Source organism: Diaphorina citri, unplaced genomic scaffold, assembly GCF_000475195.1.
Source record: "Diaphorina citri unplaced genomic scaffold, Diaci psyllid genome assembly version 1.1 scaffold1823, whole genome shotgun sequence".
NCBI lineage: Eukaryota > Metazoa > Arthropoda > Insecta > Hemiptera > Psyllidae > Diaphorina > Diaphorina citri.
The window spans coordinates 34,515-62,497 of record NW_007379249.1 but is presented as its reverse complement, the minus strand read 5'-3'; the positions used below and the strand labels follow the sequence as shown (position 1 = coordinate 62,497).

At 37.3% G+C, this 27,983-nt stretch overlaps 2 protein-coding genes and 2 long non-coding RNA genes across 6 annotated transcripts; all 4 read left to right on the top strand.

Annotated features, from left to right (window-relative positions):
- On the top strand, positions 1-27,983 carry LOC103517370 (cytosolic non-specific dipeptidase-like). Its single transcript, XM_026829485.1, is given in 7 exon segments — positions 1-33; positions 35-223; positions 666-895; positions 1,557-1,752; positions 2,436-2,657; positions 3,467-3,616; positions 27,545-27,983. Coding segments are annotated over 7 exon segments (1,203 nt in total). The 3' UTR covers positions 27,728-27,983.
- Positions 4,313-26,024, top strand: LOC113470785. Its single transcript, XR_003393718.1, has 3 exons — positions 4,313-4,426; positions 21,704-21,772; positions 25,615-26,024. It is a non-coding gene; the product is annotated as an uncharacterized LOC113470785 (long non-coding RNA).
- Positions 10,139-10,587, top strand: LOC113470786. The gene is made up of 2 exons (XR_003393719.1): positions 10,139-10,252; positions 10,384-10,587. It is a non-coding gene; the product is annotated as an uncharacterized LOC113470786 (long non-coding RNA).
- On the top strand, positions 12,047-18,586 carry LOC103517369 (cytosolic non-specific dipeptidase). Of its 3 annotated transcripts, none has more exons than XM_008482396.2 (4): positions 12,047-12,085; positions 15,264-15,502; positions 16,387-16,662; positions 18,329-18,586. In XM_008482396.2, the coding sequence occupies exons 2-4, from the start codon at positions 15,290-15,292 to the stop codon at positions 18,560-18,562; spliced, it is 723 nt and encodes a 240-aa protein (XP_008480618.1). In that variant the 5' UTR covers positions 12,047-12,085; positions 15,264-15,289; the 3' UTR covers positions 18,563-18,586. The 3 variants fall into 3 exon arrangements, with proteins under 3 accessions (XP_008480618.1, XP_026685285.1, XP_008480619.1); XM_026829484.1 differs by lacking the exon at positions 12,047-12,085 and adding an exon at positions 12,109-12,155; XM_008482397.3 differs by lacking the exon at positions 12,047-12,085 and adding an exon at positions 14,776-14,926.

Genomic DNA, 27,983 nt, shown 5'->3' with positions numbered 1-27,983 from the left:
ATGACAAGGCAAGACACTGCCTTCGTTTACGGTTCACCTGGATGTTCAGCTGCTGAAAAAAGAAGATGGTTGGAACACGGAGCCATTTGTGCTGGACTTTGAAAGACGAAAAGCTCTATGGCGACGAGGTGCTCTAGTGATGATGAAGCGCCCGGTGCTGGGGCTGGCTTCAGCCATTGAAAGCATTTCAGCAAACCAAGAAAAATGTGCTGTTAATATTAAGGTTGAGAAGGGCATTGGAATCGGTCCCAAGGTTTCAAAACGGCCTACCTTTGTGACGAGTGGGTTAGGGAGATATGACTCTCAACCCGGAGGTGCTTGGTTTTGAATCCCGGGCGGGGCGGATTTTTATTATTATTATTTTTTTTAATATCGAAGTCGTTTTGTGGTATGTTTGTTTAACTCGTAGATCGTTGATGGATAAAGGAGCCTTCTACTAAAGGACTTATTAGTGAGGCATTTTAAAGTTTCGTATGCAATCCCATTTTGATTTTAATGTTTATTTTTAAACTGATTTAGATTCAATTTAATTATTTTTGCAGTTTCTATTTCAAAGTATTTGTAAGTAACAGGCGTTCTTTTGAATCCATTTTTTGGTTTTGTTTCAAACTTCAAAGTTTTTGCTACCTTAGCGTTTAATTTTATTTTTTTTTTTTTTTTTTTAGTTCTGTTTCGAAGGCATGGAAGAGTCTGGTAGTCAGGGACTCGAACCTCTGCTAAGGGAGCGACAAGCCTCGTTCTTCTCAGACGTGGACTTTGTGTGTATATCGGACAACTACTGGCTGAGCACCACCAAGCCATGCTTGACCTATGGACTGAGGGGACTGTGCTATTTCTGCATTGAGATCGAGTGTGCCTCCAAGGACTTGCACAGTGGGCTGTTTGGCGGATCTGTGTAAGTGAAACTTTGAAATTGAACCTTGAAAGAGTGGCTTTAGAAATTATAAAAGGTCCCACTGTAGTTGAGGAGAGAGAGAGAAGGAATGTGTAAAGCGGTGGGTAGGTAAGTGTAACGAAATTATTAGGGTCAATGGTCATCAAATGAAGTCATTAGATTAAAAGTCAAAAAGCCAGCTACCAACCAAGCTAACAAAGCTTGGTTGGTAGCACGTCTGCCTTGTAAGTGCTAGGTCGCGGTTTCGATTCCCGCCCGGGGCGGATTTTATCCCGAACGGATAAAGTTCGTTATCGGAACAGCTGGCTTTCTCCTATCCTGTCTTCCTTCTCTCTTAGATTTCGGGACGATAAGACCATAGCAGTTACAGTTCCCTTCGTAGATTCGTATAAGCTTAACCCATCCCTTGGGCCGATTGCCCCAACACCTAAGCCTTAGAGTGGGCTTTTTGTGTATAACTGTATCAAACCTCAGCTTAACCCATCCCTTGGGCCGATTGCCCCAACACCTAAGCCTTAGAGTGGGCTTTTTGTGTATAACTGTATCAAACCTCTTTTTTTTAATTATATTTTCTTCTGAAAAATGTAGATAGACAAACCAAAATAGGGACGTACCAAATGTATAGGGTTCCAAAATTATTTAATTTTAATTGTTTTTCCAGTCACGAAGCCATGACGGATCTGATTTACATTATGGGCCAGCTGGTGGAGCCCAATGGTAAAATCCTCATTCCTCATATCTACAAGGACGTAGAGCCACTGGGGGACACTGAAGAGCAATTCTACGAGAAGATAGACTTTGACACTGAAGACTTCCGCACTGCTATTGACCATCCTAAGCTCACCAAAGCTGATAAGGTAAAATAAAAATAAAGTTTTCATAGCGATTAGCTTCCTAGTGAGCAAAAATGAAAAGAGAAAAAAAAAAAAAAATTTTCATTGGAATTCGCTTCCTAGGGGAAAAAAAAAAAAAAAAAAAAAAAAAAAAAAACACAACCCCGACCCAAAGTTGTGACTTTCGTTAGAAATGAATAGCTCATCCCCAAAGGGGAGATTGCTAAAGGGACTAGTGCGCCTGCCTTGTAAGCGCTAGTTCGCAGTTTCGATTCGCGCCTGGGGCGAATTTTATCCTAACCAGATAGGGTTCGTTTTCGGAACGACTAGCTTTACCATATCTTTTTCTCCTCGTTTTGGAGACCATTAATTATATTTCCGTGTCGAGTAGCCTCCGTGGCCGAGTGGGTATCACACTAGGCTTGCACTCCGGAGGTCCCGGGTTCGATTCCCGGCAGGGTCGGAGTTTTTTCGGCGCTGTGCTTGGAGTTCGGGGGGCACTCAGCCTTGTGAGGACTATTGAGTAGCTACTTTAATCTAGTAGCGACTAGTGGCGGCATTAACAGTGTAAAAAGATTGTTGATGAATGAGAATTAATAGTAAAAGAGGCACTTAGCGATGCTGTGAAACCCACAAACGTTGTGAAAAGGCTCTGCTTTAACACAAGGAAGTCATGATTTGATTTGATATCATCTTGTCTCCTACAGACACAAGTACTCATGTCCCGTTGGCGTTACCCGTCTCTGTCCCTGCATGGAATCGAAGGGGCGTTCAGTGGACCAGGAGGCAAGACTGTTATCCCAGGCAAGGTGGTGGGGAAATTCTCCATCCGTATTGTGCCCAATCAGACACCTCAGTGTGTTGAGAAATATGTACTGGACTATTTGAATGAGCTGTGGAAGGCGAGAAATAGCCCCAACAAATTCAAGGTGAGTGAAATGGACTTTTTTTTTGCTTCTTTTATGTGCCAGGGTTCTCCTGAATGAGCTCTTTCACCCAACTAGTGATCTTTTCTTTTACTGTGAGACTTTAAGACATTTTACCAGGGGGGATCCTGATTGTTCCTAGACTAGACCAAAGAGAATTCCATGGTCTAACTGGAAACATTGAATAATGAATTATTGCATACTTATTTAATTCCCATGTAACGTTGGTGTAGGGGTTGGCAGAGAGTTCGCCATTTGCGTGTATCTTTAACAATAAGTACTTGTGCCAGGGTTCTCCTGAATGAGCTCTTTCACCCAACTAGTGATCTTTTCTTTTACTGTGAGACTTTAAGACATTTTACCAGGGGGGGGATCCTGATTGTTCCTAGACTAGACCAAAGAGAATTCCATAATTCCATGGTCTAACTGGAAACGTTGAATAATGAATTATTGTATAATGTATACTTATTTAATTCTCATGTACCGTTAGTGTAGGGGTTGGCAGAGAGTTCGCCATTTGCGTGTATCTTTAACAATAAGAGACTAGACCAAAGAGAATTCCATAATTCCATGGTCTAACTGGAAACGTTGAATAATGAATTATTGTATAATGTATACTTATTTAATTTTCATGTACCGTTAGTGTAGGGGTTGGCAGAGAGTTCGCCATTTGCGTGTATCTTTAACAATAAGTACTTACCTAATTCGTAAAGCTAAGCGAGTCTTTTCAAATATTTTGTGCCTATCACAGAATAAAATTACTTATCGAATTCGAATCCCCACCTAAAAGGAACTTTTTGTTCGTATTCCAGGCTTACCTGTTGGACTCGGGGAAAAGCTGGCGCACCAATCCCGAACATCCCAACTATGTGGCGGCTGCCAGGGCCACCAAATATGTGTACAATGTAGAACCCGACCTAACCAGAGAGGGTGGATCCATCCCTATCACACTCACCTTTGAGGTAAGGCCTTTTTTGAACGGGGGAAAGATGTAGTCTTATCCAAACCTGGTCGACCTATCTATCAAATTAAAGGTCTTTTTACCAGGAACACGAAAATAAAGCCAAAACAACGGGGGAAAGATGTAGTCTTATCCAAACCTGGTCGACCTATCTATCAAATTAAAGGTCTTTTTACCAGGAACACGAAAATAAAGCCTCGTTTTTGGGGGATTTTTTTTTCTTTCACATTTTCTCACACAAATGAGCTCTGATCTCGAAATTGGAGTGCTTCTCCTTCTCTCTTCAATTCATTTTCAGTGTCGGAAATTAGACAAGTGAGTTGATTTTTTAATTGGATATTTTTTGGTCTTAAGTTAAAGTTGTTGTTTTCAAATGTTGGGAACTTGGCCATTAGGTCATTCTCCTATGTTATGTGCATCCCAATACTTTTCCATGATATTGTTGCTGGAAAGTTCAAAGTTTTCAATTCAATTTGCCAATCCTTATATCACTAATTTTTGGTGCTAATTTAATTTGTATTGTCACATTTCCTTATTGAAAATTCCTCACTTTGTTCACCATTACAGATCAGCTCACTTCAGCACCCTAGCAATCAAACAGAACCCTCTCCTGGCAGAAGCATACAGCAACTTGGGCAATGTGTACAAAGAGCGGGGACAACTTCAAGAAGCCTTAGAGAACTACAGACATGCTGTGCGACTGAAGCCTGATTTCATAGATGGCTATATTAACTTGGCTGCAGCCCTGGTTGCGGCTGGAGACATGGAACAAGCTGTGCAAGCATATGTCACGGCTCTACAATACAACCCAGTGAGTTGCATATTAATTAGATAGTTTTGGTCAAACTCTTTCATATCAGGGTTTGTTCAAAATACCTAGGTAGGTACTCTTTTCTTGTCAAGGACCATACTTCGATATTAAATCCAATAGGATTAAGATTAAATCCTGGTTGCGGCTGGAGACATGGAACAAGCTGTGCAAGCATATGTCACGGCTCTACAATACAACCCAGTGAGTTGCATATTAATTAGACAGTTTTGGTCAAACTCTTTCATATCAGAGTTTGGTCAAAATACCTAGGTAGGTACTCTTTACTTGTCAAGGACCATACTTTGATATTAAATCCAATATGATTAAGATATTGATTTTTATTATTATTATTTTTTTTTTTTGTTCGTTTCGGCCTACAGAGGACCACATAGTTCTTACTTCTTATCATGTTTTCTCTTCATCCAGTAGATCTTCATTCTGGATGAATGGTCAGCCTTTCTCTCCTCTGACCATTTACTGTTGGGTCTGGGGACAACAGTAGTTAGTGGCTTCAGTTTATCAGATGACTTTACAGCTTCTCGAAATAGGGGTCTATTGTGTATAAAATCAGGGTTGATTTCGGCTTCCGCCATATCCTTTTTTACTTGATTTGACCACTTAGCATAAGATTGATTTTTATTATTTTTATTATTTTTTTTAATTTTAATTTTTAAGTAAAGCTTTTCCTTTACTAAAAAAATAGCAAAGGTTGAGTGCAAAGAGCATCCCCTCGTAAAATTCTGTAGCCAAAACCAAACGTCAGCCCAAAAGCAATCACCTTAGGGCTGATTGAGGGCTGACAAAAAACGCCGACCCTGTCTGTACACAGGAAAAGGTGAAGAAGAAGAAGAAGAAGAAGAAGAAGAAGAAGAAAAAAGCTTTATTAAAAAACCTATGTTAAAAGAAAATGGTCTTAAACTCTAGTCTTCATATTTTCAGGATCTGTATTGTGTGAGGAGTGATCTGGGAAATTTATTGAAAGCTCTTGGAAGACTTGATGAGGCCAAGGTAAAGTCAGCATTTTACATTTTTCTTTTTTCCATCTCTTTTTTACTTTTCAAACTGCACTTTTTGACCATGTGAGTATGGGATAGAGATCTAGATATTTTTTATCTTACTTGAAGATTAACAAGAAATCCTGCTTCTTTGCTTATCAATTTTCACTGCTTTCTTTTTAAACTTTGCCAATAAGTAACACACACAGAAAGTGTATCTCCCTCCCAGAAGGTTCAAATTGTGGGTCCAACTCTTTTTTAAAACTTGAAAAAATTGCTAATAATGTTCAAATATTTCGACATTTTTATCAACATTTTTTTAACCACACGTTTTTTTTTATGGCTTTGAGCAAAAGTAGTGTACCTATATGTACTGTTTCATATAAAATTCTAGCCCTGCAAAGGGTAATACAGGAAGTAGATATGTAGAAGTTTCAGTAAAAGTTATTATTATTATTATTATTATTATTTTTTTAATATAACAAATTTAATGGGGGTTTCAACTTTTATTTAAATCTAAGTAAGTATCTGCAATATTGTTTTTTTTTTCCACTTATGTCTCTGTCACCTTTGGTCAATCCTTGGCCATTTGAAAAACCACTACTAAATTCCAAATATACCTAATGGTATGTAGTGGACTGTTTGCTTTTTTTCCTCCTCTTCTCTTGTAATACAGGCTTTAGATATGTAGAAGTTTCAGTAAAAGTTATTATTATTATTTTTATTATTTTTAAATATAACAAATTTATTGGGGGTTTCAACTTTTATTTAAATCTAAGTAAGTATCTGCAATATTGTTTTTTCCACTTATGTCTTTGTCACCTTTGGTCAATCCTTGGCCATTTGAAAAACCACTACTAAAGTCCAAATATACCTAATGGTATGTAGTGGACTGTTTGCTTTTTTTCCTCCTCTTCTCTCTAATTATGCTTGTTAATTTTTTGTTTTTACCACCTGGGTTGGTACTAGACCATATACCTAAGGTAGTGTCTCCCCCTTTAAATCTCGTAATGCAAATAAAAATTAATGATGCATGGCTGGTAGAGGAAGTTGTTACTTAAAACCTCATTGAGGTACCTCATGTTAGTAAAGAAGTAGGTTCCTAAAATTTTTCATTTTGAATACCTTTTCTATTTAAGGTTCCAATCAGCCTCTCTTCTCCCCTTCTTCAGCAAACAGTCCACTATTTGATTTTCGATATATTTTCATTTTCTTTGCCTATGCGCTCTTGACTATTCTTGTTTGACCGAATCATTCCATTTAGACTCAGAAGAGTTAAGTAACAGACTCGGTGATTTCACCTCGGTTGTTAAAAAAGACGTTTTCTTGTTTGACCGAATCATTCCATTTAGACTCAGAAGAGTTAAGTAACAGACTCGGTGATTTCACCTCGGTTGTTAAAAAAGACGTTTTTTCATATGACCAAAATTTGATCTTAATTTCCTTACATGGGTTCCAGCGATGTCCATCGACTTCAATCGATTGTCTTGAGAAATCTTTCGCAAATGAAACTTGGTCCAAAGAATTTTTGTGTTGGATAAAAAGTAATGGGGACTTTGTCAATGTAATCCAATTGCTCAGTGGACTAGTTCTAGAAAAAGAAAACCAAATCTCTTGAGAAATCTTTCGCAAATGAAACTTGGTCCAAAGAATTTTTGTGTTGGATAAAAAGTAATGGGGACTTTGTCAATGTAATCCAATGGCTCAGTGGACTAGTTCTAGAAAAAGAACTCCCAAAGGAAAAATAGAACCTAGAAATCAGTAGATAAAAATCTTTGAAAATTGTATGCCAAATTTTATCAAAATAGGTAGGACTGACCGCTGGAATTAATAGATAAACAATGCAAAATTTGTTTAATCATGAGTTCTACTCAATCTTTGAAAATTGTATGCCAAATTTTATCAAAATAGGACTGACCGCTGGAATTAACAGATAAACAATGCAAAATTTGTTTAATCATGAGTTCTACACTGAGACAATCTGTGAGCTAAAGTTTATCCTTAACAAATGTAAATTGGTATTGGTACTTAATCCAGGAAGGATCAGTTTTAAAAACATAATTCTTAGTAGACTCTTTTCCAAACTTGATTGTGTACTTTTTCTTTTCGATCGAGAGACAGAATTTTCTTTCTTACAAAATTCCGTGACAATCTGTGAGCTAAAGTTTATCCTTAACAAATGTAAATTGGTATTGGTACTTAATCCAGGAAGGATCAGTTTTAAAAACATAATTTTTAGTAGACTCTTTTCCAAACTTGATTGTGTACTTTTTCTTTTTGATCGAGAGACAGAATTTTCTTTCTCAGAAAATTCGGCTCTCGTGCGCTATCTAGTGGAAAAATTCTGAACTGAACACAACAGGAAATGAGGGTTATGGACTAACATTTGGTCCATAAATTTGGTCCTGTGGTCAAAGTTTACTTTTTCAAGTCACAGTGATTCAAGTAGACCTAAAACTAAATGCCTTGAAAAAGACGCTTTGAAAAATATTTCACCCTTCTTCAATCACCAAATGAGCTTTTGACGTTTACTCTTCCACCCAACTTGATCAGAATTCTTCCACGTGCGATTTTTTTTTCTGCGCCATTGAGAAGAGAAGCAAGCGATTTTTTTAAAGACCACAAAATAGTGGTCTTAACCTTTACTTTTTCCGTTGCTCTTATCTTTGACTAATAGATTTTGTTTGTGTTTCCTTTCCTCCCACTTCGTTCCTTGAAATTCCCCCTGCCTTTCTCTGTGTCCCTGATACCTTTTTCCACCGTTCTTCGTGTTCCCACGTTATCTTTGACCTCGTCCTCCCACCTTCCTTCTGTGCTTGATATTTTTTCATACCCATCAAATCCACCTTGCACATGATGTGCACAATAGTCTTGTTATTTGAAAGCCATCGAAACCCGACCGGATTTTGCCGTCGCTTGGAGCAATCTGGGCTGCGTGTTCAACGCCCAGGGAGAAATTTGGCTCGCCATTCATCACTTTGAGAAGGCCGTGTCTTTGGATCCAAATTTCCTGGACGCCTACATCAACTTGGGCAATGTGCTGAAGGAGGCGCGGATTTTCGATCGGTGAGTAGCTTTTGTTTGTTTCGATCGGTGTGTAAATTTATTTCCTTATCCTATTGGAAGGAAAGTAATGTAATCGGGTTAAATTTTCGATGGTCAGCTTTTAGTGCCAACACACTTTTTTATGTTAGTAGCTATTTTATGGTAAATTTGCTTACATTGAAAGTCTATCTAACTTGTTCTCTTACAAACAGATTGTGGTGAGTCGAAGGTAGTCCTCAAATGAGGCTCAAATAAATATTTATACCTTTTTTACTTTCCTTATAAACTCCGAGATCACCGATGAAGATATCGATGTCATTCTGGAGCGATGTGAAGCCAAAACCGAGGAACTGAATAAGAAATTCGAACAACTGGGTGAAAGTTCCCTGCGAGATTTCACGCTGGACGCTCCCACGCAGTCTGTGTATAAGTTCGAAGGTAAGTATATGTGTTTATGTCCGGGGCCACAATCGGAGTTTAAACTCGGTTTAAGTTTGACTCTTGGATGCAATCTGATTGGCTGAATTTCGCCTCTCGTAGGGGTTTTCAAGATGACTGACCTTAGTTTGTTGTTGTTTGTGTGGTTATTGGATACGGTGATCTTGAAACAGTTGTTCTGTAGCCGTCCAGTACCCACACAAACAAGCTGTCATCTTGGAAAAGCCTACAAGAGAGGCGAAACTCGAGTCGGTGAAATGTAAAATCCCTATGAACCCCAGTCAAATATAAAACAAGGTAAGTTAAAGTCGGGTGTCTAATATGAATCTAATCAAAAATAATTCTTCTAACATTTTCTTCTTGTCCACTATGACTGACTAGGTGAGGATTATCGAGAGAAGCAGAAGATAGTCCCGATTGGACACTGGATCGAGCCACCTAAACGAGAGAGGAAAGCCAACTATGCTGTCGACGCTTACTTCAAGGAGGCGCTGAGAACGAGCGAACCTAAAGCACCCAAGGTGAGTGAGACGAATATCTGATTATAATCGGTAGCTGTGAAAGTTTTTTTTCCCCCAAGAGGTTTGATAGAGGGAACTGTAACTGCTAGGGTCTTATCGTCCAGAAATCGAAGAGAGAAGGAAGACAGGATAAGAGAAAGTCAGCCGTTCCGAGAACGAACCTTATCCCTTCAGGATAAAATCCGCCCCGGGCGGGAATCGAGCTCGCGACTGAGCGCTTACAAGGCAGACACTCTACCCAAGATTCAAGATATTGCTCTATGCGGAAAGTGTCCAAATTCTGAGGAACACCATTTATTAGAAGCAAGAACTGAGGATTCTGGTTGGACTTTTGGCCAAATTTTAATAATCTGGACAATAGGTACATATATGCTTTATTGTTGTGTAGAAGTATTAATACTTATAAAAACTATTCCTTCCATCTCTCTCCCCCTTTTCAGGCCCCTCGTCCTCCCAAGCAGCCGATAGTTCAGGACTTCCAGTTCTTCCCGCCTCGACTATTCGAAATTCTGGACCAGGAGATATACTACTTCCGCAAAACAGTCGGGTATAAGGTGCCCAAAAATCCAGAGCTGGGCTCGGACGCCACCAAGGCCCAGAAGGAGGAGCAGAAGAAAATCGACGAATCCGAGCCTCTCACGGAAGAGGAACTTGCTGAGAAGGAAGAACTATTGACACAGGTAAGTGATAGATACCAGCTGAACTCCGTACACATTTAGACTTTGGCCGGGCTGACGTTAGCACGCCCCCCCGGAGAAAACCGTTTTTCTCGGAAAGTAACGGTACAAACGAAAAAAAAAAATCCAGTGGCATACCTAAGTATGAAGGTAGTAGACACTTAGAACATTTAGACTTTGGCCGGGCTGACGTTAGCACGCCCCCCCGGAGAAAACCGTTTTTCTCGGAAAGTAACGGTACAAACGAAAAAAAAAATCCAGTGGCATACCTAAGTATGAAGGTAGTAGACACTTAGAAAAATTCCCTAAGCTAGTCAGAAGGTCGAAATTTCGCTTGGCCCGGGCTGTTTTTAACTGAGCCCTCTGGAAATTTGCAAGAACTATTATTGTAGAAAAAAAGGGCTCCAACAAAAGCCGTCGTCGGTTTATAAAACAAGTTAAGGTTTGGACACAGTCCGACTTGTCACTCATCCAACGCGCTGGGCGCTGCTTAACTTCACTAAATTAAGCTATGTATGTCTACTATGTCTATTTTAATTTTTTTGTACATTAATTTGCAAGAACTATTATTGTAGAAAAAAAGGGCTCCAACAAAAGCCGTCGTCGGTTTATAAAACAAGTTAAGGTTTGGACACAGTCTGACTTGTCACTCATCCAACGCGCTGGGCGCTGCTTAACTTCACTAAATTAAGCTATGTATGTCTACTATGTTTAGTTTAATTTTTTTTGTACATTATATTGAATTTAGTTCTAAGGTTTTTTCGAACTAAACGCATGTTAACATTAGAAATCTGTATTGTATACTTTACCTACGTTTTTGTACCCTACTTAACACAACTCGTGTGTGAAGTTATGATACATTTTATAAACACGCATCTTGTGAAAATCTTGAATAAAAAGAGCATAATTTTTTTAAGCACTCGAAAACGAAATTGAAGTTTGTCTTTTATTACATTACCAGAGACCGGCAGAATATGGCACTTATTTGGCCAAAATATGGCACTAAAAAACATTATTTCGATGATAAAAGGTTAAAAACGAAGATACGATATAAGGAATGTTTCCTGGCTTGTCGTACCAAGTTACCCCTATTTTCATCAAAAGAAAAGGTTAAAAACGAAGATACGATATAAGGAATGTTTCCTGGCTTGTCGTACCAAGTTACCCCTATTTTCATCAAAAGAAAAAAAAAATGGTCCAAGTTACCCCGCTCTGTCATACGAAAACCGGTTTTTGTTGCGAAGAGTGGGACTGGCGGCAAAATTTGAAATTTCGGAAGATTTTAAAAAAATACCAGGAGAGAGCTAGAGAGGAGGAGAACTATCGATAGTCGGCGCCATCGATAGTTATCGATATTTTTCAAAAAAACTATCGATAGTTTTCGATAGTTTTTTTTTAATTCATATTTCCCTTGTTTCGAAAGGTCTTAATACGAAAACCGGTTTTTGTTGCGAAGAGTGGGACTGGCGGCAAAATTTGAAATTTCGGAAGATTTTAAAAAAATACCGGAGAGAGCTAGGCAGCTAGGGCTTATCTTTTTTCGTTGATTGTACATTTGTCACTTTCACTTACTTACCTATCTACTTTCTTATCAGTTGCTATTGTAAATTCTGTAAAGTCTAGACTTGATAGGCACTGAGCTACGAAAGTTTTTTTTCCAAGTAATAGAGGGAACTGTAATTGCTGTGGTCTTATCGTCCCGAAATCAGAGAAGCAAGACAGGATAGGAGAAAGCCAGCCGTTCCGGGAACGGCTGACAGACGCTCTACCCAATATTCAAGATATTGCTATATGCGGAAAGTGGAAGTGCCTGAGGAACACCATCTACTAGAAGCAAGAAGAAACCTGGCCTGAGGATTCTGGTTCAATATTGGCCAGATTTTAATGATCTCGATAGTATATGTTTTATTGTTCTGTAGACATCAATGGTAATAAAAACTATTCCTTCCATCTCTATCGCCAAGCCCTTGTATTCCTTGAAATGTAAGTACCTTTCTCACCGGCAACTTGATAGTCTGTCATATTGTCAGCTATTACTGCGTTCTTATTCTTAGTAGGTACCTAATCATGTTACCTCTACAATACTGCCATTTTGTTTTACTCTCAATAAATTAACACCTAATTCTCTGCTTTCTAATGTTGGGCTGTAAATGGATTTGACATGAGCTTACTGTACTTTCTATTGAAGAAAAGGAAAGGTATTGCCAGCTTGGCAGAGGATATAATGTCTCAGATTGACAGAAATAAAAGGCTGATAGAATAGTAAGGGAGGGGCTGTCACAGCAAATTTGATCATTCAAAAAAAGGGGGGGGGATTGAGGCTGACCAAATAAGGCACTGGTCAACAAGTTCATTGTCCTCTGGCAAGAGGATTCTACAAACTAAAAATATTTTACTTAAAGTCAATGACCTTAAATACAAGACTGGACTTCATTCCAAAAAGATACTTTGCACAAAATTTTCATTTCACAGCCCAACTATTGTAACTAAAGCTTATTAGCTTATTCAATGTTTTTAAATGCTTTTCTTCTATAATTTTTGTGAAATGCAAATGTTCTTATATAATGTGTACTTGGTCTTTGAATAGGTACCAATATAATAAAATATATTTACCAACTAAAAAGGACCACCTGTAAAATGTCAACTCACATGAACCAGTATACTGTACACCTTTGAGGCTTGGGTGTATACTGTATAGCCCTAAAAGACGGGTTACGCTTATACGAATCTACGAAGTGATAGATATAGAATATACCTTGTTTAGTCAAGCTCCTATGAATCTACGAAGTGATAGAAACCTTGTTTATCCTGCTGAGATAGGACTGAAAAGTCCCTTTACCCTCGCAGTTTAACCAAGGTCTTGTCTATTGTGATATTTTATGAAATACAGATTTCCCTACACTTGAAATTTGGATCAATCTCGGATTAAACTCAATCCCGAGATAATCCACAGTGGTAAAACTCAACCTAGAGTTCCTGCCAATTTAATAGGTAAGTTAGATGGTACATGAATAAGGAGGGGAGGATTGTAAGCACCTATTCCCTTTACCAACCTGTAGTGGTTAGGACGGTGGACTTTGGATCTGGAGGTTGGTGGTTCGATTCCAAGTTCAGTCCTAAAATTTAGCGTAGTTTATCAATCGGGGAACGATACTCGTGACAAAAAAAAAAGTTGGCAACCCTATGTAATACTTAATAATAATACCTACTAATTTCAGTATTGCATGTATAAGACTATAAGTATACATTTCTTATATAATGTGTACTTGGTCTTTGAATAGGTACCAATATAATAAATATTTACCAACTAAAAAGGACCACCTGTAAAATGTCAACTTACATGAACCAATTTATGATGAATGTGCCCTTTAAATGTAGAGTTTGAAATAAATCTGACCAAATTGAAACAAGTATTTCAATCAACCAATTATGTATACCTGACTAGTCAGTTAATTATTGTGCTTTACTATTATTGTGCTCTGCTAGTTAATTATTGTGCTTTACTAGTAATGACTGTTTTGTTGAATTACTGTCAACAGGGTCTCCTATTAGAACATCTGTAAAGGAGAAATTCAACAGTAGAAATAGTGGGAGGAATTGCCCTACTTTAGAACTCTAAAGCCTGTACTTATAAAATCATAGAATTTGACCAACATGAACTATAGACCTGGAGTTAAAAAAAGCACTCTAGGGGTATGATACTGAGATATACCATTGACTTCACCTGATTCTAGGCGTAAAAACATCTATAATTAATTTAATGACTCAAATAATGAAAAAAAGTATAATAATAATAATATTGTAAAGTGTAAGCTATTCTAATAGCACGGAGGTTGCGAGTTGCGAGTATCTTAATATTAATAATACATGCAGCGCATTCTATTAGAAATGTAAAGAAGTACTTGGAACTGTTGATAATGAATAGTTTGTTCTGCATCAGTACCTGTGAAGCGATCATCCCAGGCCCTTCTCAGTACTAGGGTTGCCATGACAACCTTAAATTTGCGTACAGTGTTGTTGTCGTGCGTACTCTGATACAACAAATTCATACGAGTTCAAGTGAAGATCTGTTTTAAACCCCTTCTCAAGATAATATTTTCATGAATGGAGGGAGGGGTAGTTACTGGGGTACTATACTAGCCGTTGGGCACCCAGACAGGATTTAATTTAATATTTAACTTACGTGCTGAAGTACGCATGGCACTTCAGTTTAGATTCGATTGGTTCATCAAGAGTCGAACTGCCCAAGAGCTACAGAGAAGGTAAGGAGGAATACCATGGTTTCAGAAATTTGATGTGGTATAGTTTGAACTATGAACATATTCAAGGCGGGTTAGGTGGTGAAGAAAGCCTCTAGCGTTAAAAGCCGCCTTTCGCCCAGCAAGCAATACTGGCTCGATTGAAAATATTGTAGTCGGGTTAAGGATTTATTGCTACATATCTTAAATTTCAAATTCTAGTAATAATTATTTATTTAGAACTCTAAAGCCTGTACTTATAAAATCATAGAATTTGACCAACATGAACTATAGACCTGGAGTTAAAAAAAGCACTCTAGGGGTATGATACTGAGATATACCATTGAGCTCTCTGTATGACACTGTAGGACATTAATTATTGAGGATACCTACCTATGAAAGGAAACTTACCAAACCTTTTGAACTTAAATTGTTTTAGCTCTCCTGGTCTGAGCAATTTATAACCAATTAAGTACAACAATTATTTTCCTGCTTTCTCCATTTACCATCCAAACAGTGAGACTACTGGTATACCTTTTACTTTATAGTCCATTAGTACCTCTCTATGTTATAACCTGACAACCTGGTGAGTGGTTTACATCAGCAAGTTTTTTTTTTTTGTCACCTGGCATAATGTATATTATACGTTATGCTGTAGGGTTAATTCTTGTTCTCCATTTACTGTTCCTCTCAATCATGTTTGTGCAGCCAGACCTAACTGAAGTAGAGTTGAGTGAGTTATTGTTAACTGGCACTAAAACTAAAAATTTTAATTTCCTTTATCACTCTCCAATTTTTCATACATAGAGTTGAGTGAGTTATTGTTAACTGGCACTAAAACTAAAAATTTTAATTTCCTTTATCACTCTCCAATTTTTCATACATAAGTACATGTTCATAGTTTCTCATTTTCAAAATTTCAGTGTTCTAGTTTGGTCAATTCAACAAGATGGCAAGCAGTGCAGAATATTTGGCGGAAATCTCTGAGTATGTTGAAAGCAACAAAAATAAGTTCATCGAGAATTTGAAGGAAGCCGTGGCCATTGAGTCAGTATCCTCATCGGTCCAGCATCGCCCACAAACTATCAACATGATCCATTACTTTGCCGATAAGTTGAAACAGCTGGGAGCTACAGTTGAAATATGTGATATTGGAAATCAGGTAATTACCTACTAATTACTTTCACCAGCCCTAAGAATGACTGTCAGTGAATTTGATTGTAGTCTGCTGTGAGTATGACATGTTTCTTATGCATGCAAATACCACAGAGTATTAGTGCATGACTGCATTGGATTCTTTGGTAGGTACTTACTCAAGGAAAAAAAAGTTAATCACTGCACCATTATTGTTTATTTAATACACATTTTTTCTGTATGAAGTCATGTTGGAATTGATAAAAAAGACATGAGAGAGAAAAAGTAATACTTTTACTTTTGTAAACACACAAATCACCACTCATTTTAAGAGTGGTGTTTTTTTTTCCACCAGTGCCCCCCTCCACAATTGTATGGACTTGGGAAAATCACTAGTGTCGGGCAGCCATAAATTACCCTACTTACCTTGTGCAAATTATTATCACTTACACTTGTTACTCTGCTGTGAGTATGACATGTTTCTTATGCATGCAAATACCACAGAGTATTAGTGCATGACTGCATTGGATTCTTTGGTAGGTACTTACCCAAGAAAAAAAAAGTTAATCACTGCACCATTATTGTTTATTTAATACACATTTTTTCTGTATGAAGTCATGTTGGAACTGATAAAAAAGACATGAGAGAGAAAAAGTAATACTTTTACTTTTGTAAACACACAAATCACCACTCATTTTAAGAGTGGTGTTTTTTTTTTTCCACCAGTGCCCCCCTCCACAATTGTATGGACTTGGGAAAATCACTAGTGTCGGGCAGCCATAAATTACCCTACTTACCTTGTGCAAATTATTATCACTTACACTTGTTACTTTACTAGTCCATATAATCGTGGAACGGAGCACACTCAGCACAGGGCCCTGATCCATGATTATTAAATTGTTTTTCTTTCAGACCCTACCTAATGGGGAGTCCATTAAGTACCCCCCTGTGATCCTGGGTAACCTAGGTAATGACAAGGCAAAGCACACTGTCCTCGTTTACGGTCACCTGGATGTTCAGCCTGCTGAAAAAGAAGATGGTTGGAACACGGAGCCATTTGTGCTGACTTTGAAAGACGAAAAGCTCTATGGACGAGGTGCTAGTGATGATAAAGGCCCGGTGCTGGGCTGGCTTCACGCCATTGAAGCATTTCAGCAAACCAAGAAAAATGTGCCTGTTAATATTAAGGTGAGAAGGCATTGGAATCGGTCCCAAGGTTTCAAAATCGGCCTACCTTTGTGACCGAGTGGTTAGGAGATATGACTCTCAACCCGGAGGTGCTTGGTTTGAATCCCGGGCGGGGCGGATTTTTATTATTATTATTTTTTTAAATCGAAGTCTGTTTGTAGATCGTTGATGATTAAAGGAGCCTTCTACTAAAGGACTTATTAAGTGAGCATTTTAAAGTTTCGTATGCAATCCAATTTTGATTTTAATGTTTATTTTTAAACTGATTTAGATTCCAATTTAATTATTTTGCAGTTCTATTTCAAAGTATTTGTAAGTAACAGCGTTCTTTTGAATCCATCTTTGAGTTTTGTTTCAAAATGTTATAATCTTTGAATGTTGCCATTGCGGGGAAAAAATTAACCTATTCCCGCCTAGCGCACCTAGACTTCAATGCACCTTGATAAGGTCCTTTAACGCTAAGCTTTTTCGGTGCTTTTATATGTTTAAATTACTGTAATCATATAATTATTATTTCGTGTATGCAAAAATATTAATTTATTATTTAATACGTTATTTTTATTAATTTCATTAAATTAAAGGGGATATTTATTGACAACTTTATACATCATTCATATTTGAATGACGAGTCTTTTTTATTATTATTAAATTTAATTTAATAAGGATATGTATGTGTATTGTGTACAATGCTTTCTACTTATACAAAAAAAAATTACTGGTGGTTGAGCCATTTTCTCGGGACTATAAATTTTGAGAATAAGAATGACATGACAGTTTAAAAACTAATGGATAACTTCTCACGTTTCAGTTTTTATTTAATAGTTCCCAACAGACAGTATAGAGCGCAGCACTGCAGGAAAAAAAATCATTGTTTCAAGGAGGATGTTTATAGATGGACACCGACTCAAATGGAAAAGTTGCAGCCATATTTGAACAGGCAAAACCGGTTTCCTTTCCAGTGGTGTAAAAAGTCTCTCATTTTTGGGGCTCGCCCTATCCTACAGACTGTATTTGTGACCATTTCTCTCTTCAAGAAATGATAGGACTGGGGCTCTTGAAAGCTCCTAAAGTTAAACTGAAATTTTATTTTTTGTTGAATAAGAATTTTTGAGAAACATCGAAATAGATCTCAGTATAGGGGCTCTTGAAAGCTCCTAAAGTTAAACTGAAATTTTATTTTTTGTTGAATAAGAATTTTTGAGAAACATCGAAATAGATCTCAGTAAGTTAAAAGGTAATACACAAATCAGCCATTCGCTAATTCTTTTCAAAACTACTTTTGTGACAAAATGCAAAAACCGTCCAGTATCAAGATTAATTTTAGGCCTCACTTTTTTATATCTTTGCTATCATTATCGTGTAAGTTTGACCACTTTGCACCATGCGCCATTTTTTGAAGTCAAAAGTTGAAAGCTTGAAATTTTTTCTAGAACAAAATAAAATGAAAATACATTAATTTGATAATCCTAATTTAATCCTATAAACTTTTATTTTTTATTCATCCAAAGATAAGTTCAAAAGTGCATTTTATATTAATACTCTTTTCTGAACAAACTTCCAAAGATCCCCTTGATAAAAATACTCTTTATCTTTATTTCTGTGACTTTATCACACTTCTGTGACTCACTCTTAGCGTTTATTTTTTTTTTTTTTTTTTTTTTTTTAGTTCTGTTTCGAAGGCATGGAAGAGTCTGGTAGTCAGGGACTCGAACCTCTGCTAAGGGAGCGACAAGCCTCGTTCTTCTCAGACGTGGACTTTGTGTGTATATCGGACAACTACTGGCTGAGCACCACCAAGCCATGCTTGACCTATGGACTGAGGGGACTGTGCTATTTCTGCATTGAGATCGAGTGTGCCTCCAAGGACTTGCACAGTGGGCTGTTTGGCGGATCTGTGTAAGTGAAACTTTGAAATTGAACCTTGAAAGAGTGGCTTTGTGCTCGGTGTTTTTGTAAGGTAGAAATAGATATTTGAGCAGAATTTTCCACAGGAAAAGTGTTTGCCTCAATAATTTCCCTTTAAAATTTAATGCTGGGCCAACCCTCTACTGCTGCAGTTGCCCAACAACAAGTTTCGGGCACTATTCTGTTAAAAATGAACGACATTGCTCAACTGGGTATTGGTAAGTGTTCTCTTAACTCTCACTTCTTTTCCTTTGTACTGTTTTATGGTCTTGTTTTTGATTTACTTACCTTTACAGTCCCTGAGGCCAGCTTCTATGTACTATGCTTATGAAAATATCATTGATTTTCTTTTTCTTTGATAACTAGGCACATTTTTTTTCTGGACCTGTACTTATTACCATATAGGTACAAGAGATTCTTAAGATTATTCTGGAACAGCTAGTGCAATTACCTACTGCAGTGACTGTAACATCTCATTATGTATCCGTGTTGCTCAGAAGTAAAAGAATCCAGATTCCTGCAACACTTTGGCATAATTGACAGATTCTATTTTGTTGTTCAATCAATGTGAGAAAAGGGGTCGAATGGGATATGGATTACTCTGAATTATTTGAGATCTATTTACTTACCTTTACAGTCCCTGAGGCCAGCTTCTATGTACTATGCTTATGAAAATATCATTGATTTTCTTTTTCTTTGATAACTAGACACATTTTTTTCTGGACCTGTATTACCATATAGGTAGTAGAGATTCTTAAGATTATTCTGGAACAGCTAGTGCAATTACCTACTGCAGTCACTAGACTGTAACATCTCATTATGTATCCGTGTTGCTCAGAAGTAAAAGAATCCAGATTCCTGCAACACCTTGCCATAATTGACAGATTCTATTTTGTTGTTCAATCAATGTGAGAAAAGGGGTCAAATGAGATATGGATTACTCTGAAGCATTTGAGATCCCCCCCATGCATGCATGATAAAGAGGGTACTTATCTTTTGTCTGTAATTGTTATAAAATCTGAGTTTAACTTTGGTGTTAAACTGTCAGATTGATCAATCAATTTGATCAGCTAAAAAAGTTAATATGAACCCATATGAAACTCTTGTTGGTAGGATTTTTTTTCTTCTATTTATAAACTGCGCCAAAGTCTTCTCTTCTTCAGAAATTGCGACCCCCACCCCCTACCCATTCTTGAATTAGGTTCAAGTCAGAGTTGATTTGGTATTACTTCCCTCATTTGTGAAACACAAATCTACTGTTGAATTAAGTCTACTGAAGTACTTACGGACATGGATCTGCTGACCCATTTTCTAAAAAGTCATGTGAAAAAATGACCCTTACCCTCCAAAAAGAAAAGCTTTTTTCCGCCTACGTAATAAATATTCGATTAAAATAACATTTTCTCCCCCGAATAAATTTAAAGCTCCTTTGAATACAAATTTTCCTTGAAATATTATTGAGATAAATATTCGATTAAAATAACATTTTCTCCCCCGAATAAATTTAAAGCTCCTTTGAATACAAATTTTCCTTGAAATATTATTGAGTTAACGGAAAGAGGTAGAGGTAGCACTAATTTGAATAAATTGCTTCCCGATTTTCCATTCAAGATGAAGTAATTCGCGCATAAATTGGAATTTATTTTTTACCATTAATGTTTCAAAATTTTCTTCTTCATTTTCTGTTTTTGTTATTCTTTTTTTATCTCTTGGGTCTTTGCCAATTTTGAATCATCTATTTACTTTGTCCTAGGGAAAGAACAATTGAAGTTATTTTCTTTTTTGGTTTTTTCTTGTTTTGATGGGGGGAAATTTTCCATCATTATCCATTTTTTCATATTCACATAAGATGAAGTAATTCGCGCATAAATTGGAATTTATTTTTTACCATTAATGTTTCAAAATTTTCTTCTTCATTTTCTGTTTTTGTTATTATTTTTTTTCTTTTTTTTATCTCTTGGGTCTTTGCCAATTTTGAATCATCTATTTACTTTGTCCTAGGGAAAGAACAATAAAATTAAAGTTATTTTCTTTTTTGGTTTTTTCTTGTTTTGATGGGGGGAAATTTTCCATCATTTTCAATTTTTTCATATTCACATTTTTTTCTTTGCTTGGTATGAAGTGTGTGAAATTTTTCCATCAAGTATGACTAATGGCTTGAGTTGTATTGGCAAGGGATTTTTCTTTTCTCTTTTCATTTAAATTTGTACCTAATTTATTTTAGCATTACAATAATATTGATTCCAAATATAGGGGAAAAAAGAAGAAAAACACTCGGATTTGTTTTTGGCATTCGCTATAATTCGTTCGTAATTGATTGGTGAAGTAATACCAAACTGAAACTGATTCTTTTTAACCCCCACCCCCCATGTTTTCCCCTCCCCTTTCCCCTATCTGAAGGAAACTAACGAAAGTGAAGAGAAATGAGAAACGAACTTTTGTTCTCATCAATGTGAATTTGCACGGAGAAAAGTTTTTTTTTATCATCTTATTTTCTTGTACCTTGAAAAGGGAAGGAGAAAAGGTTAAGAAATCTTCACTCGAAGTTGTGCCCCGGATAAGAAAAAATAGGATGTGTTTCGACTATCAAGAAGCAAACTTTTTTTTGTGACCTTGGGTGACGTGTCCCGTTTTTTCTCGAACAAAATGGATGCTTTTTTTTACCTCACTCCTAAGAACTTAGATTTCCTGTACTAGAGCCTTGGAATTTGATTCTTTACCTCCAATACGAATTCTCAAAAAGTGTGATTAGTGCCTTCGGCAGTATCTACCATCAAACCAATTAGGCCACTATCACTCACTATCAGGTAGACCTGACATGCGGACCTGATCAGATGTACCTGTCAGGTCTACCTGATAGTGAGTGGCTGGCCTTAGAGATGCTCTTATTTTAAATTTCATAATCACCGGAAGATTGTCCGGTGTTTTCTAGCTTCTCACATGAACGTTTTTGTGAATCTTGCAGGAGCGTTTTCTGTTCATTGGGGCGAAGTATTATTATTTTTAATTTTATTTTTGAGTAAAGCTTTATTAAAAAACCTATGTTAAAAGAAAATGGTCTTTAATTCAATTCATTTTTTGTTGTATTGTTAATACACATTATAAACGTCTTAAACTCTATTCTTCATATTTTCAGGATCTGTATTGTGTGAGGAGTGATCTGGGAAATTTACTGAAAGCTCTTGGAAGACTCGATGAGGCCAAGGTAAAGTCAGCATTTTACATTTTTCTATTTTCCATCTCTTTTTTACTTTTCAAACTGTACTTTTTGACCATGTGAGTATGGGATAGATTTAGATATTTTTTTTTTATCTTACTTGAAGATTAACGGGGCGAAGTTAACGCGACTTTGCACCGGGCTTAAGGTGCGCACCTTTATAACGCTTCCGCATGTCATGAACCGTGTGGGAAGGTAGACTCACGTATTGTGCTTAAAACTTTAACGCTTTAAACTTGGAAATTTTGTGTTCGTGTTTTTGTCCTCTCACAACACCTTTTACACATACCCAAAGTTTTTGGAAATTTTCAAATTCTTCTCGCACACCTTTTTCAACCTCTTGCCCCTCCTCTTTCACCTCTTTCGTAAGATGAAAAGCTGTATTTCTTTCATTAAGATAATCCTCACGAATTTCCTTAATTTCTGTTTTCTAAATAGTTGAAAATCTCTTTTCTTGTCTTTTATTTCGTGTCTCTCCCTCCGCCTCTTTCGTAAGATGAAAAGCTGTATTTCTTTCATTAAGATAATCCTCACGAATTTCCTTAATTTCTGTTTTCTAAATAGTTGAAAAATCTCTTTTCTTGTCTTTTATTTCGTGTCTCTCCCTCCCTTTTGTTCTGTCTCCTATCTCTATTTTCTGACTAATTTCTTTTTCTTCTTCTTCTTCTTCTTCTTCTTCTTCTTCTTCTTCTTCTTCTTCTTCTTCTTCTTCTTATTCTTCTTCTTCGTGTTCTTCACGTTTACGTATTCAAATTTAAAATTTAAAATCTCAAATATCTGTTTGTAACATTGTAGGTAAACCTCTCCGATTACGTTCTCACATGTCGAGTCATTTTCACTTTCGTTAAACGTTTCTTTCCTGCGCTCTTGTATCACATTGAAATTATTACTGGATTTGTTTTCAATTAGTATGTAGTTATTGAGTATTGATGAATTGCATTTTCATGATTGTGTTTTGGCACTAAAATCTGACCATCGAAAATTTGACCCGATTACATTACTTTCCTTCCTATAGGATAAGGAAAGTAAAAAAATGAAGATTTGGAAAATTGTTATTTCTATTTTACATTATTACCTCCGAATTTAAGTATCTACTTGAACTGCCAAAAACACCTTGAGATCTTTGCTGTATGGCATAAAGCCCACCAAAGGCTTATTGTTCTGTCTCCTATCTCTATTTTCTGACTAATTTCTTTTTCTTCTTCTTCTTCTTCTTCTTCTTCTTCTTCTTCTTCTTCTTCTTCGTGTTCTTCACGTTTACGTATTCAAATTTAAAATCTCACTCCTCCCGGGCTCTGCAAAATTATGGTATCACCAAACCAAATCCGAACCTTGACCCGAGTACACATCGTGTTAACTCGTCTGAACTCGGGTTGAATCGTATTTTTCCCAAGCTATGTACTCGCGTATGTTTATGTATCACAATATGTCTCTCCCTGAAACCTGTGTTCGGTTGGCCGAGTGGTGAAGACCGAGATCTTGTAGACCGAGGGTCTTGGGTTCGATTCCCGCCAAAGAGTTTGATGATGAGAAATCACATTCGTCATGCCAGACCGGAGTCTATGAATAATTTCTTGATTTCAACATTTGTGATTACTGAAAACTCTTTTTAAACTTATTAGTTTTTTTTTTATCGGGTCCATGATCCAATTTTTTAGACTTTTTGTGAGGTCCTTGATCCATTCAGGATGCCTTTTGCAAATTTTAAAATGATAAAAGAATTCCACGGAAACCAAAACTACTCTTGATTATACTCGGGATTTTCAAATTACATACAAGAATAATAAAATTTCTATACCACCAGTACCTAATGTGGATTTATATTTTAACTTTATTTCATTATTACCCAATAATACCGTGGTTAATTACACATGTCGAGTCATTTTCACTTTCGTTAAACGTTTCTTTCCTGCGCTCTTGTATCACATTGAAATTATTACTGGATTTGTTTTCAATCAGTATGTAGTTATTGAGTATTGATGAATTCAAAAACGGCCTGCCACATTTGAAGCATTTTCATGATTAACGTTTCTTTCCTGCGCTCTTGTATCACATTGAAATTATTACTGGATTTGTTTTCAATTAGTATGTAGTTATTGAGTATTGATGAATTCAAAAACGGCCTGCCACATTTGAAGCATTTTCATGATTAAGAAATCCTAAAGTAAGCATTCTTTGCCTTCAAATGAAAGGCAAATTCCTTGAATGTTTTTCGCCCCACCCTAATTGCAGCTATCTAAACAAAGTAAGCATTCTTTGCCTTCAAATGAAAGGCAAATTCCTTGAATGTTTTTCGCCCCACCCTAATTGCAGCTATCTAAACATTCCTGCATTTCCTGCTCTTGGGATATGTATACGTAATTTGCATTTTGGGTACATACGTAATTTATATTCGTATATTATGTACATGTAGATACATAATACATATGGTTCTTAACAGTGTCACTACTGATCGATAGAATACAACTTCAATCTACTGAACTTGAGAGAAGTTTGACGATATTTTACCCAGAAACATACACATATGTGTTTGTGTCCCTAACTTTGCCAGGATTTTTGTCCTGTAGGTATTTTCTTTTTCAAAAAAGAAAAAAAATGTTGAAACTTATGTACCATTGTACCATGTACGGTGCTAAACTATAAATTGAAACGAAATGAAAAAAATGTTTTCACGATTTTCATGTGTTGCTGTTTCGATATTGAACTGTACATTTTTGCCATCTGGAAATTCAAATGTGATACAAATATTGCGATTTTTCTTTGTCGAAAATGTATACAATCAAATGTCTTGAGAAATCTTTCGCAAATGAAACTTGGTCCAAAGAATTTTTGTGTTGGATAAAAAGTAATGGGGACTTTGTCAATGTAATCTAATTGCTCAGTGGACTAGTTCTAGAAAAAGAACTCCCAAAGGAAAAATAGGACCTAGAAATCACTAGATAAGAATCTTTGAAAATTGTATGCCAAATTTTATCAAAATAGGACTGACCGCTGGAATTAACAGATAAACAATGCAAAATTTGTTTAATCACGAGTTCTACTCTGAGACATACAATCTGTGAGCTAAAGTTTATCCTTAACAAATGTAAGTTGGTATTGGTACTTAATCCAGGAAGGATCAGTTTTAAAAACATGATTTTTAGTAGACTCTTTTCCAAACTTGATTGTGTACTTTTTCTTTTTGATCGAGAGACGGTATTTTCTTTCGTGGAAAACTCCGCTCTCGTGCGCTATCTAGTGGAAAAATTCTGAACTGAACACAACGGTAAATGATTGTTATGGACTAAAATTTGGTCCATAAATTTGGTTGTATGGGAAAAGATTATTTTCAAGTCACTGTGATTCACACAAAATACCTAAACTGAACTGCCTTGAAAAAGACGCTTTGAAAAATATTTCACCCTTCTTCAATCACCAAATTTAATGAGCTTTTGACGTTTACTCTTCCACCCAACTTGGTCAGAATTCTTCCACGTGCGATTTTTTTTTCTGCGCCATTGAGAAGAGAAGCAAGCGATTTTTTTAAAGACCACAAAATAGTGGTCTAAACCTTTACTTTTTCCGTTGCTCTTATCTTTGACTAATAGATTTTGTTTGTTTCCTTTCCTCCCACTTCGTTCCTTGAAATTTCCCCTGCCTTTCTCTGTGTCCTTGATACCAATCGATTGTAAAAAAAAAGAACCTGCTGGAATCGATCTGATTATAACTTAGTGAGTCAAACAAGAATAGTCACTTTCATCTTTGTGAAACATGTTCTACTTGTCATGTCGCAATTTTATTAACACTCGATTCTGTTTTCTGTTTCTTTCCTTGGCTTCCCATAAAAAAAGAACCCCCTTCGTGCCCTTGCCTATAAAATAAGCATTTAGGTGGAGATTGCGTTCCTCTGGTGGTAAAAAATGCTCTAGGCTCCTCCGCAATTCAAAGGATGCCCGGGCTTGGTTCTAAGTTGTGTATCATTATTTGAAAACCTCCCCCCATTCATGTACCTTAAATTTGTGTCTCATATTCTCTAAAGTGTCACAGGTAACTGTTGTGCATAGGTTTAGAAGTGCCGTGGTCATTTTTTAACCCTACCTCCTCCCTCAAACTATGTACCCCGATATTCATGTCGCAATGGTAGGAAGTTAGGAAAGCTGGAAACATAATTTCCAAGATTACATGATTAGCCAGCCTAGTTAGCTTAGTTGGTAGTGCGTCTGCCTTGTAAGCGCTAGGCCGCGGGTTCGATTCCCGCCCGGGGCGGGGATAATGTTCGTTCTCGGAACGGCTGGCTTTCCTCCTATCCTGTCTTCCTTCTCTCTTCGATTTCGGGACGATAAGACTTCTATTGTAAGCGCTAGGCCGCGGGTTCGATTCCCGCCCGGGGCGGATTTTATCCTGATGGGATAATGTTCGTTCTCGAGGCGGTAAGCGCTAGGCCGCGGGTTCGATTCCCGCCCGGGGCGGATTTTATCCTGGATAATGTTCGTTCTCGGAACGGCGCTAGACCCGGGTTCGATTCCCGCCCGGGGCGGATTTTATCCTGATGGGATAATGTTCGTTCTCGGAACGGCTGGCTTTCTGCCCGGGTTCGATTCCCGCCCGGGGCGGATTTTATCCTGATGGGATAATGTTCGTTCTCGGAACGGCTGGCTTTCGTCCTACGGCATAAATTAAGTTAAGGTTCAGCCAGCCTAGCTAGCTTAGTTGGTAGTGCGTCTGCCTTGTAAGCGCTAGGCCACTGGGCTCGATTCCCGGGGCGGATTTTATCCTGATGGGATAATGTTTGTTCTCGGAACGGCTGGCTTTCTCCTATCCTGTCTTCCTTCTCTCTTTGCCAGCCTAGTTAGCTTAGTTGGTAGTGCGTCTGCCTTGTAAGCGCTAGGCCGCGGGTTCGATTCCCGCCCGGGGCGGGCTGATGGGATAATGTTCGTTCTCGGAACGGCTGGCTTTCTCCTATCCTGTCTTCCTTCTCTCTTCGATTTCGGGACGACAAGACCATAGCAGTTACAGTTCCCTCTGTCAAACCTCTTAATAATAATAATAATAATAAAAAAAAAAGATTACATTAGCCAGCACTGCAGCAATCGGTGCAGCGTGGCAATAGCATCCGGATGGGTGCTAAACATTATATTAGGAATAAAGGGAGAACAGGCTCTAGTCTTGATTTTAAATCATTACATGAAAGTAAAATCGAAAAATCTGTTTTTTCATATGACCAAAATTTGATCTTAATTTCCTTACATGGGTTCCAGCGATGTCCATCGACTTCAATCGATTGTAGGCTCTAGTCTTGATTTTAAATCATTACATGAAAGTAAAATCGAAAAATCAAATCAAGAATAATAATAAACTGAATATTAAACAAAAATTAGGTAGGTACATAGGTACTGATTTTCTCTAATCACGATCGAATAAACTACGGGCTAAAAAATTCTCGGAGGGACGGGCCCAGCTTGTTCTTTCTCCTATTGTCTCCCTTTTCTCTTCGATTTCCTCCGTTGTTACAGTTCCTATGGAACTTTTCCTTATGCTAATATTGTACTATCCCATTTTTTAATAAACTGAATATTAAACAAATTAGATAGGTACATAGGTACTGATTTTCTCTAATCACGATCGAATAAACTACGGGCTAAAAAATTTACGGAGGGACGGGCCCAGCTTCTTCTTTCTCCTAATATTGTCTCCCTTTTCTCTTCGATTTCCTCCGTTCTCACAGTTCCTATGGAACTTTTCCTTATGCTAATATTGTACTATCCCATTTTGTTCCTTCAGGAGGTGACCGGTAAGAACGTCCTTCTCCTGCCCATGGGAGCTTCAGATGACGGAGCCCATTCCCAAAACGAGAAGATTGACGTTCGTAACTACATCGAAGGGACCAAACTGCTGGCCGCCTACCTCTACGAGATATCCAAAGTAACGCAAGCTGAACTGGAGGAAGCGGAGAGCACAAAATAGGACGCGAGGACGTGAAAGGTTAAATGGGGCCAAAAGGAGATGATAAGGAACGATGTTTACTAAGAGGTTTCGAATATTAACCCATGGCGGCATTCCCCCCCCCCTGTTTTTCCATCGGAATTACTTTTATATTTCGATAATACCTACAAGTAACATCAATCCAAGGTCCTACTTCAGAAATGTTATAATCTTTGAATGTTGCCATTGCGGGGAAAAAATTAACCTATTCCCGCCTAGCGCACCTAGACTTCAATGC

What these genes read in the sequence shown, in the direction of transcription:
- LOC103517369 (XM_008482396.2), top strand. Translation starts at nt 15,290, where the DNA reads ATGGCAAGCAGTGCAGAATATTTGGCGGAAATCTCTGAGTATGTTGAA. An exon ending in TATGTGATATTGGAAATCAG is followed by an intron (nt 15,503 to 16,386) that starts GTAATTACCTAC and finishes TTTTTCTTTCAG; the next exon opens with ACCCTACCTAATGGGGAGTC. An exon ending in ATGTGCCTGTTAATATTAAG is followed by an intron (nt 16,663 to 18,328) that starts GTGAGAAGGCAT and finishes TTTTTTTTTTAG; the next exon opens with TTCTGTTTCGAAGGCATGGA.